The sequence below is a fragment of the Pollicipes pollicipes genome, unplaced genomic scaffold (assembly GCF_011947565.3).
Source record: "Pollicipes pollicipes isolate AB1234 unplaced genomic scaffold, Ppol_2.1 Scaffold_4881;HRSCAF=5763_pilon_pilon_pilon, whole genome shotgun sequence".
Lineage (NCBI taxonomy): Eukaryota > Metazoa > Arthropoda > Thecostraca > Pollicipedomorpha > Pollicipedidae > Pollicipes > Pollicipes pollicipes.
Genome location: NW_023596576.1, coordinates 25,024,820 through 25,036,248, shown reverse-complemented (window position 1 = coordinate 25,036,248; position 11,429 = coordinate 25,024,820). Strand labels below are relative to the sequence as shown.

The following is an 11,429-nucleotide window of genomic DNA, read 5'->3' as shown; positions in this document are numbered from 1 at the left end:
GCCCGGGGTGACGTGTGACGGCTTGGGGTGACGTGTAGCGGGGGCAGTGATGTGCGGCGGCTCTGGGTGGGATGCGGCGGCCCCGGGGTGACGTGTGACGGCCCAGGGTGACGTATAGCGACCCGGGGTGACGTGTGTCGACCCGGGGTGACATGTGTCGACCCGGGATGATGCGTCACGGCCCAGGGTGACGTGTAGCGGCCCGGGGTGACGTGTGACGGCCCAGGGTGACGTGTATCGACCCGGGGTGACGTGTGTCGACCCGGTATGATGTATGACGGCCCAGGGTGACGTGTGGCGGCCCGGGATTACATGCGACGGTCTGGGGTCCTTGGGACAGCTGAGTCACGTTTGACGGCCCAGGCTCATATGTGGCACTCCGTGACCAGGCGTAACGGCCGTCATCACAGGACGCTGCTGCCTGACCTGCGTGCTACCCTGAGCAGTATACTAGTATCTATGGCAGTGTTGCACTTTAAAAAATCCTGACGCCAAAGGCTGGACGCTCGCAGGCATCGAACCTTCCTTTCGTCACAATGTGCACAGCCCTTCCCGTGCATCCCTGGTCCGAGGATAAACAATGCCGACTCGGTGACACGCGGCGACGGCAGGATCGGTCGGCGCCTGACTGGCAGGTTCAGGGTGACGTCATGGGTCCTTCGGAGGCCCGCACTGGTGCCGGGACCCCGTGCGGCAGCTAGCCGCGAGGATTTGGCTGGTCCATGGCGGTGCTGGGCTATCGTAGGTATGTACATCCATAGGTGTGTAGTACACTGTTCCGAACGTCATAGCTCGGTACATGCTGATGTTTGTCGTCGTGGTCAGGTATCTGAAGGCAAAATGAAAACGTCAATAAGTAATAGCGCATGCATTTTGCTAACTTGTACGATGGCATTAGGTTATGGATGGTGGCAAATCTTATAACGGAGCCCATTTGCAGTGTAGCTGATGGAATGGTGGAATGCCAATTTACGAAGAAATAAACCTACTCATGTGTGCCACACGTTATGTTGTGCGTTTAAATATGCAGAGATTTGATGGTTTGTAAAACATTGCCCAGAATAGTCCGAACATTTTTTTTCTGTAATGCATTTGGCCTGATTGAATGCAGAACTTGTGAAAAAACGATGAGGTTATGGGCGGTGATTGGGCTCGATATTTCTAGATGGTCTCCACAATATCACGGAAATGCAATCTGTAGACTTCTAGATCACCCTATCTGCCATTGTCTTCCTTTCCACCGTTCTCCAGCCCACAGCATGTCTCTACCTCCGCAGAGACCCAGCGCGACGGCCAGCACCAGCCGCGACTCTCAGGCCGTGCCGAGTCGGCCCGGCGCCCAGCCGTGCTCGCCGGCCGGCCGCTCCCGGCCGCCGTCTGGACAATGTCAGCGGCAGCCCACAGCCGGGCGGCTGCGCGGCCGCCGCCCGGCGCAGCGGCGACGCGCACCGAGCCGGGGGATGTGACACCAGATCCGATCGAAGAATTAACGCGGACGCTCGGAAAACTAATTTTCCGGACGCGCCGGCCACAAAGCTGACGGCATGGACGGGGGGGGGGGGGGGGGGCGCAGCGCGACGCCACCATCTCCGAGCGCCGCTGCCGGGTGGCGGCGGCAGGCGTGATGCACGGATACGGCACCGGGCGGGCGTGCGCCGCCGGGAACTGGGCAGTGAGGCGGGACGGCCACTGAGAGGCGGACCGGGCTGGCCGACAGGCCGCCGCCGTGTTGTGCTGACGGTGATTTAGCGTCGGACGTTGCATCCCAGGGTATGTGTGTGTGTATACAGCAGTGCGTAGTGTAACGACATCCAGTTGCACTGTCGTCTGCGTACTTTGCCGCCGTGGCGAGTGTTGGAGACTTTGTCGTTTTCTTTTTTGTTACCGGTGTTTAACAAACTGACTGAACAAAACTTGGAAGGATGTCAAGTACTAACAAGGCGTAAATCCATCCAAATAGCGTCTCGTTCGCTGCATGGTACGCTGTGTTTACCCTGGCCATGCTGCGTGATGGAAGAGCACCGACTCGGCAATGTTCACGTGGAACGGTTGGCGGCGATGGAATCGTCCGGGATCACCCTTCTGTGCTTCATGTTACCCTCGCTCTGTACAGTGGCAGGCCTTCGATCCTTGTACATTTACTGATAGTAGAGCAAAGGAAAGAAGCCAGGACTGAGGGTGAGAATCCGATCACTTGCACTGGTTGTGTGTTATGGATCACGGACGCGATTTCTGCGTGCCACGATAGTAGATAATCAGGACATTGATGCGTGTCGAACGGGACTCACTCTGTCGAGAGAGAATACCACACGACAGGGGTGTAGCCAGGATTTTCGTAAGCGAGGGACCTGGAGCTTGGTGTGTACGCCAAACGCTGATTTGTAGCTTTCTCTTGGGAACCCTCCATGGCAAAAACGCAAAATCCGTGCCTGAGGGGATGGATCCGGCCTTTTGGACCCCTCCTATGGCTGTGCGCCTGCATGGCGACAGCATTACCATGACGTGACGATTTGTATTATAAAATGTCTAGCAAACTGCATTTCAAGGAAAATGTAATTTAGTTCAGGAGTGAAGTTTGGTCAAGATGAAATCGAGTTGAAAACGATGTTCAGAATGTTGAAAATATAAAAGCTATGTTTGCTGGCTTCATTTTTAGGTGGTCTAAATGTTTAAAGACAAATAAGTGCTACAAAGCAAAGAACCTATTTGAAAATGCGCGTGTTTGCTAAATGTGAGATCGGTATCTTAGTCATATTAGTTGATGAGCTACAAAACAGTTTTTGATCGTTGTCCGTCATACCAAATACATATTATTTCGTGCTGGCATTCTGGTGGGCTTAGCTCGGCAGGAGTCCACGTTATTGCCGTCCGTCACTGATTGGTAAAGAAGTAAACTGCACTATTCATGCCGAGCGCAGGCTCCTCGGCACCAGCTCCACTTCTCGGTCACAGCCGAACCCTGCTGGTCATGGCAGCCTCTTTTAACGCTATAGTGTGCTATAGAACGATAGCCGAAGGTATCAAATTAGGCCCGGCTTATAATGTTATATTATTATCAGATGGACTTCATTTCATGCCGAGTCTGCACGGGAACTAGGAGAAACAACACTGGCACCTACCACCTTCCGTCAGATCTATCGAAATAGCCGACAAATATTGTTACGGGAGTGTGTTTGTCTTGTCACTATATAGCTGGTTTGCAAGTGCAAAATTCAGTCCAATGAACTACATCATAATATACGACAGATGAGAAACGAAAAGAAGTACATGATGACAACACAAACATGACTCCATGGTAAACTATTCTGGGTATTGATGATATGTATATATATATATATATATATATATATATATATATATATATATATACATATATTATATATATCTATATATAATAATATATATACTATACATATAAAGTATATATATATATATATGTATATATATATATATATATATATATATATATATATATATAATGGCTGCTATTAGTCTTCTTTGTCATAAATTTCAGACTTGAACCAACGTAAGTCCGTGCAGTGACGCTTGCGTTAAAAGGGCTACGGCGGCAACCCATGCCTTCGGTGTGTGTGTGTGGGGGGGGTAATATTTTCGTAATGACATGATTTATTTCAGTTAGTTTTACGTTTTCAAACTCCATATAAGGCTTAGATGGTTTTAAATATCTGAAAATATTCAGAGGGGTTGAGTTGTACATGATTTTGCACCAATCCCAGCCCCCCCCCCCCCCCCCCCCCCACAATAACACTGATATGCCCAACGCTCCAACAACTGAAGTTCGCGCCACCAACTCCGCGCCGGGGCGGGACACCGGCCATGGCTGCGCCGGCGCTGTCGCCGTCGCTGCTGCTGTTGCTGCTACCGACCCTGATGCTGGCCTTACCAGTCAGCGCTGCCAAAAACATCATCACCATAGGTAAGTGGCAGTGGCTTTTGTTGGTCATCCTCTGTTGTTGAAAGGGACTGGGCCTTCTGAAATGCTGTTGCTGATAGATATGCGTAGGTATATGTCATGCGTAGGTAAGTATGACATGGACACATCCCCTTCCAATTTGACGGCAGCATGTTTTGTCTCGCCAGATTTTGTTGTCTGTTTTTTCGTTTGGATTTGCAAATTTTGGTTTCAACAGCAGGTGCCTAGGGAGTAAAACACTGAAGTGGTACTATGGTGCAACTAATGAATTCCAATGCTTGTTTTGTTCAGGAAAATGGTACTAAGCCCCCTATTCGCCCGACCGAAATTTTGCACCCGAAAGACAAATGTCATAAAAATCGAGATGTGTCGAAAATTTCGGCGTATTCGTATGTAACCAAATTTGGCATTCAGTCTGCGTACGTTTATGTATGCGCCCTAGGCAAGCCCATTTATTCTGGCCTTCATACGTGCCAGGCATGATAATCCCGGTACTTACACTTAATGTCGGAATTCCGGCATTGTAAGAGCAATAGCTCGGGACCTCGGCATTATAACAGAACGAGGCACACCCGTCCCGGGATGTTCATAAATGTTTTCAGTTCTTTTCCGCAGTAACGAAGTTTACAAAACACACCGGCATTTAAAGCAACTAATCGTTCATAAGGGGTCGATTGTAATGCCACAGCGGGGAGTAAAGGGAAGGATCAGTGTGTAAATCTACTTTTATTGTCTCTTAGCTGGCTAGAATTTGGCACTGTTTTCGAGCGCCCCTGGCGGATGTAGGACATCCCACGCAGTTTATGGTTTTGTGAACATGAATGACGTTGATTGAAACTACGATAGCACAATGACAGATTCAGAGCATCAGCAACCGCACCGCACTGTCGCTGGATAATGCTGCAGCTCCATTTCCCATAAACGATCATGCACCAAGTGCTGGGTTGATTTTTAGGAGACCTGCTCACCCGCAGCCGGACGGAAGTGCTGTACGCGGCGGCTTTTGTTTGTGTACTGTAGAGCTGTTGATACGGTCGGTAGTTGTGTGTAATAAGAAACTGTTATGTCTGGGTAGTTTCAAATTGACAATGCGTTTTATGGTAGAAGTAAGAACTTAAGTTACTAAACGTCTGCTATTAGAAAAAGCTAGTCTTAAAACATGCAATTAACAAACTCGTATGGTCTATCTCTGCAGGGAAGCTGTTGATTTGTTTTTGCCCCGTAACTGTAAACCCGCCGAATCGATCAAGACAAAACCATTCTTCCTTCCATTCCACGAACGTGGGACATAAGCGAATTGAGCCACAACGCTCAGCGCAAATCACATATCTTAGCAGAAGGCAGTGAACAGATGCACCGAAAACCAGCGAGGCGTGCCTGTCATATCCCCAGCGATGCAGCGTACGCATACCCCGACAACTAGCGAGACACGCCTGTCATATCCCCAGCGATGCAGCGTACACATACCCCGACAACCAGCGAGGCGTGCCCCCCCAGGAGAGCGTACACACACCCGACAACCAGCGAGGCGTGAGGCGGTGCCGACACCAGCGAGGCGTGCTGCCATTCCGCTAAAGCCCGACACCAGCATGCCATTCCAGGATGCAGGTACCATACCCCGACAACCAGCGAGGCGTGCCTGCCATATGCCCTGCACATGCCATGAAGAGGCTGGCCCAATCAGTAGCGCAAGCATGAAAAGGCGTTTGTCATAGGCCGGCATTTTGGACTCCCGTGTAGTGACCGCGGCTCATGCCAAGTCACCATGTATGTGTCGGTGGTAGGATGCCTGACCGCAAGGCCATACGTCGTCATACCGTACGGTAGTATGTTCAGCTCCGTCGTCACTGACAAGCATCGACCGACCAGACCAGCATCTGCCGGTCAGTTTCCGAGAATCGAGACGGATGAGCCCACCCAACAGCTGCTTTTGCGCTGTAAAGTTATTGTAATTTCGCCGTCGGGAACCGGCGGCGGCGGAGCGGGAATGGCCCGCCCTGGTGCCGGAGTCCCGGCTTCTGACCCCGGATGAGTCCACGAACGGTCCGGGTGGCCGCACGAGCTGAACCAGCCGGTTTCAGTCGTGACACACACAAACGCTTTCTTCTGAACAGTGGCGCACGATAGGGGCGCCTTAGGAAGCGCGACAACGATCGCGCGCGCTACAGGCATTAGTCACCACCGGGGGGCTGGTTTGCGTAACCTCTCGGTGTACCTCATTTACCTTTATCCAGCGCGCGGTGACCAGCCCGACGCTGCGCTCCATGCGTTGTGCATTGACATGTTTATGTGGCGTCGTTTTCATAACATGAGGCTCCTTACATGTAAATCGGCTTTCTTAATGGGAACGCAGCGTAACGCCCACCCCCTTTTAACAGCTATGTTGTACCGTCTAAAAGTGAAAGGTTTGACAAGATATGGTTTCCCCCAACCCATCTAGCGACATATCTTTACATTATTGAGCCTCCACCCGTTAAATTTTCATGAAAGGAAAAGGATGGAAATCCCAAAGAATTCACAAAACCCATTATTGTCGATTGTGGATGTCAGGCTTCATTCGTTTCTTTTTTTTGAAGACGCCAACGCGATAACAACTGCCCCCTCATAATTGTTATCGTCTCCCTCGTCCCACGCCGCAATAGGCGTCTTACTGGTTACCATGAGTGTGAATCTATGCCATTTTGGACGAGCCACTGCCCCCCCCCCCCCCCGCCCCCGGCTAATGCCAATACTCCAAGATTCTGAAGCCGAAAGACAAGCAAGCATGCCATTGAAAATGGGGCCCTAAAAATTGTACAGTTTTTGTCAACATGTTTCTTCTGATCGTTTCGCAATCAAAGGAACGAGAAAAAACTGGGATGCAAACCACAAACTGGGATGACATGTCCAGTGGAATGCAGCTGATTGAGCTGGTCGCACTTTTGAAGCTGGACGCTTAAGTCGTGTTGACCTGTTGTTTTTTTTGTTTTTTGGCTTTTCCTGCATGCTACATGGTTTTAATTACACGGTTGGCAAGTCTTGTTGACTCCTCTAGTTTTGTGCTATTGTCTGAGCGTTTTTAAATTACTTGGCAATGTTGCACGTTCTGCAGACAGCAACAGGTTGCGTTATTTTCAACAAAGCAGTCAAATATTAGCGCGTGAAAACGTGATAAGCTAAGTAGTCGTCTATGTTAGGAAGAACCCTTCAAGTGTGCCTACGTTCACTTCGGTGTGGGGTTAGATGGAACAGTCACGAAAACCTGACGATTGGAACCAGTCGACTAAACCAAAAGTAATTTTCTGAAAATGACCGCCAAAACAACACCAGCGTGGTGTTAGATGGAACAGTCACGAAAACCTGACGATTGGAACCAGTCGACTAAACTAAAAGCAATTTTCTGAATATGACCGCCAAAACAACACCGGTCGTGTCGAATATGCCTAATGCGAGTGCTGTGCTTACGCCTGCAGCCCGCCTTGTGGATACCAGCCGGGGTCGCTGTGGCAGCCTTTGATAGTTATGCGCATCATCACCCATGCTGGTTGGGTGGGCGTCGATGTAATGATGATGACTCGCCTCTCCGTAATATATTAATGCACCTGCCCTTATACATTGTCTCCGTAGAAAACAACGATGACAATGTGACTGAGCAAACATTACACATGAATGCAATTCGAATGATCCAGGCACCAATGGTCGTGACACCTCGCCCACTCCGCCTGAAAAACAGCTTTTCGAGCGGCTGACATTTTTTGATCCATCACAATATTACAGTCCGATGAAAGAGAGAAAATATTTCGCATGCCAGATTAAGAATAGATATGCCCCGCTTGAATTCCCACCTATTCCTTTAAAAAAAAACAGTCTCACTGGCTTGCCAACGTAATTATCAAACCATCGAACACCAAACACCAACATCAAATTAAAAACGCTCGTCATTTCGCCCCCTCGTGCCAAAAGCATATAGAGCGAAACGATCTGTTTGATAGCACATCTCAAACGTTACATATGCATTTAAAACACAAGTTGGCTTCATATCAGCTATTAACTCTGAAGCGCGGCGTAGATTTCAGCGACGGTAGCGGTTCGGTGGTGGCTTACCATTTCCAAAATTACCTCCTCAAATCTGGACGATTCATCAAACTTAAGTGTTGCTAATTATTCACCTCATCTTACGGCATAGACGTGCTATCCTCGGCGAGGCGTGTAGTGGCTAACCATCCAGACCATTTACAAGCTCAGCGAGATGTGCCGTGGCGGCGGCCGAAGTTAAGCACTTCTTTTTGTATGTTTTAGGTACGGGGCTTCAATTTAAGCTCGTGCTTTTACACCTTTTTTACGCTCGCGCTCTATTGCATGTCTTGCTTGACAACCATGGTGATGATGATGATGATGACGCTTGGAAGACAGCCGTCGGCCATGTTTTCCCATCAGCTGCGGAACGGCGCGCGAGACCCCGTCCGCCCGGGCCGCGGTCGCCGTCGGTGCCGTCATCGGCGACTGAGCGTCCTCCGCTGCAGCCTGCGTGTGACGCCCAGCGGGCCTCTGTCCACCAGGGGCGCTGTTTGACCAGCATGAGGCGGACCCCGCGCTGGAGATGGCCTTCAGGTACGGGGTGGAGCAGGCCAGCCAGACGCTGAACGTACCGGACGTGGCGCTCGTGCCGACTGTGGAGCGGGTGCAGACCAGCAACGGCTTCCACACGTCCAAACGAGGTCAGTCACGACAACGGGCAGGGTCAACCTGGGTCAGTCACGTCACCGCGCCGGATCAGTCTGGGTCAATCACGTCACCGGGCTGGGTCAGTCTAGATCATTTAGGGGACCAGGCAGGGGCATCCTGGTCTGGTGGGCTGAGTCAATCAGGACATCGTGCAGGGTCAGCCAGGATCAGTCACGGCATTGGGTAAGGTCAGACGGACTTTGTCATGGCAGTGGGCCGAGTTCCGCTGGGTCAGTCACTGCAATGGTCACAAGGGCACGCAACGTGAGTCACGGTGCTACAATGGCTCACACGAGGCCAGTGGTGGCACCGGGCTGTTTCAGATGAGGTTGGTCATGCCCTCAGGCCAAGTTAGACGGTCTGACAATGTAATGGGCAGTTTCAGGTGAGATTGGTTACGGAACCCATCCGGGTTATACTAGGTCTACCCCGACCCTGGGTGAGGTCACACGAGTTCGTTCTCTCGCCTGAGCTGGGCCAGAGGGGGTCACGCACTGCACCGGACCGGGTCTGGTGAGGTCATCCATGGTGACAGGTCAGGTCAGACAAGGTCAGTCACGGTACCGGATCGACCCAAATGAAGTCAGTATTAACCGTTTCGCGTGTATCTCCCCCTGAAAACCGCGAATGCGAACATCCCAGGGATTTCACCGCTCGGAAAATAATCAGCGTGATAGGTCATCAGCTTGGTATTGAGCTCCGTTGTTTCTCCAGTGACCGACTGTCCTGCGAGACGCAGCCGATCGGCAGACCTACCAGCCGCCCAGCCCTCTGCTCCGCTTCTGACAGCAGCACGCTCTCTCACCCTTCCGTCGCAGTGTGTCACCTGCTGAAGCTGGGCGTGGGCGCCATAGTGGGGCCCAGCGCCGAGCCAGCCGCGTCGCACGTGCGCAGTATGTGCGACACCAAGTCCGTGCCGCACATCGACACCACGTGGCGCTATCGGCGAGGCAGCGAGCACTTCTCCGTCAACCTCTACCCGCACGCGGCCACGCTAAGCAAGGTGAGCTGCCGCCTCAGACATTGTAACAAGCATGCGACTTACACTGATAAGATGGTCGCACAATGGAATGCATGTCGCACTGACGCAAGGTATGCAGGGCAGCGACAAAGTCTGGATTTTTAGTAGGGCAGGTGGGGAGCAATGTATCATCTCGTTTTTTTATATTTCTGTCGGCAGCCATCTGTGATGAAAAATAAAAATACGATCCAAAGGGAAATGGAGGGGGTCCACTCCCCCTTTTGCTGCCCCCCTGGCATAGGGCATGCATCAGTTAGCCACCACTTATGTGACGAAAGCAGACTCCAGCGAACAGGGGCTTCAGTTTCGATTCACCACTACAGACGTGTGTTGCGTACTTTACATATGCCCACGTTTCGCTCCAAATGTAGTCTGACCGGGGCTCATATTGGTAATGTCTGTTGAACGTATACACGATATGTGTGCCTGATTAGCAATGGTCAGATTGAATCTGTTTGGTTTGGAAATCACGACACATATCTGATTGCATAAAACGTGATTACGCGTCATGTGGCAGGTATCATCATTTCGAGTTGTTCTGAGACCGGGTGGCTGAGCTAATATCAGAATCAAACAATTCTGAAGCCTCCCTGTTTCGCAGTCTGTAGTGAGGGTCATGGTGAATGTGTTATTGCAGGCTTATGTCGACATTTTGAAGACTCTTGGCTGGACCAAGTTCCACGTCCTGTATGAGGACAATGACTCGCTGGTGCGCCTTCAGGAAGTTCTGCAGATGCCCGATAATAATAACAAAATTTCTGCGAGTGTTCGGCAGCTGCCAAAAAACAAAGATTACAGGCAAGTGCGCTGCTTGTGTTAGGAACAGATGCACCCACCGAGTTGACTTTCCATGAACGTAAGAAGGCAGCGTGGCCGTAAATCATTCCTTTGAGCACAGCAAGCTTTGTCTATTGCCTGCAGACAGCATGACATTTGATCGCATCAAATTCGCCACGTCCGCCAAGAGCTCATGCGTCATATGTCTTAACCAGACCGCTGCTGAAGCAAGTTCAGAACTCTGGAGGCACGCACATCGTGATTGACTGCTCAACGGAAAACATATTCAACGTGCTCAAGCAGGCGCAGCAGATTGGGATGGTCACCAGATATTACCACTATTTCTTCACCAACCTGGTAAGCGAGGACAGTTACGTTGCATAATGCTCTCTGGCATGCATGCCGTTCTTCTTATCTCGTTCCATCAATTGGCTCCGTGACTAATTGAGCTAAATGCAATTCATTGAGGACTCCTATACAAACAGCTGACTGCGCGACGTTGTTTGTTAGTTAAGATGCATTTTTTTTCCACACGTTCAAAGGTGTTGGCTAGCGATCCAGTCCAGCAAACAACTTACACGTGTCGATCTCTGGAAATCAACTTATGATATTATCAATTTACCTGATACAGATATTTAGGCAACGCTGTCTTGGTGATTAAATGTTTTCCGTACTGTCGAAGTTACCATTACCCTGTTAAGTGCGATGAAGCTGAGAAGATTCGCCAGCGAGATTTGCGACATTTGCACGCGAGTGCAAATAACTCGCTTCCTTTACTGCAATATCGTACAGTCTCTTTATACCTTACCACGCTAACGTTTGGCGATAGGAAGCCATTGCCATATAGGCCCAGTTCCCCTCCCACACTCATACCGCCGGCTCAACAGTCCAACCGGGAGCGATCAGTTATCAGCAGCTCATGCCGCAAATTTTGACACTGGGGTAGGTTTAGTGAGATATTTATAAAGACTGAGATTCTAACAGAATGATTGA

General features: G+C 50.5%; 1 protein-coding gene across 1 annotated transcript in view; it reads left to right on the top strand.

Annotated features, from left to right (window-relative positions):
• The first annotated feature begins 1,591 nt into the window (after positions 1-1,591).
• LOC119100719 (glutamate receptor ionotropic, kainate 2) overlaps positions 1,592-11,429 on the top strand; it is a 28,812-nt gene continuing 18,974 nt past the window's right edge. Inside the window, exons 1-6 of the mRNA XM_037223808.1 lie at positions 1,592-1,770; positions 3,799-3,937; positions 8,473-8,631; positions 9,457-9,641; positions 10,297-10,457; positions 10,652-10,793. Coding sequence (XP_037079703.1) covers positions 3,838-3,937; positions 8,473-8,631; positions 9,457-9,641; positions 10,297-10,457; positions 10,652-10,793 — 747 coding nt within the window. The 5' untranslated portion in view covers positions 1,592-1,770; positions 3,799-3,837. The remainder of the gene's footprint in view (positions 1,771-3,798; positions 3,938-8,472; positions 8,632-9,456; positions 9,642-10,296; positions 10,458-10,651; positions 10,794-11,429) is intronic.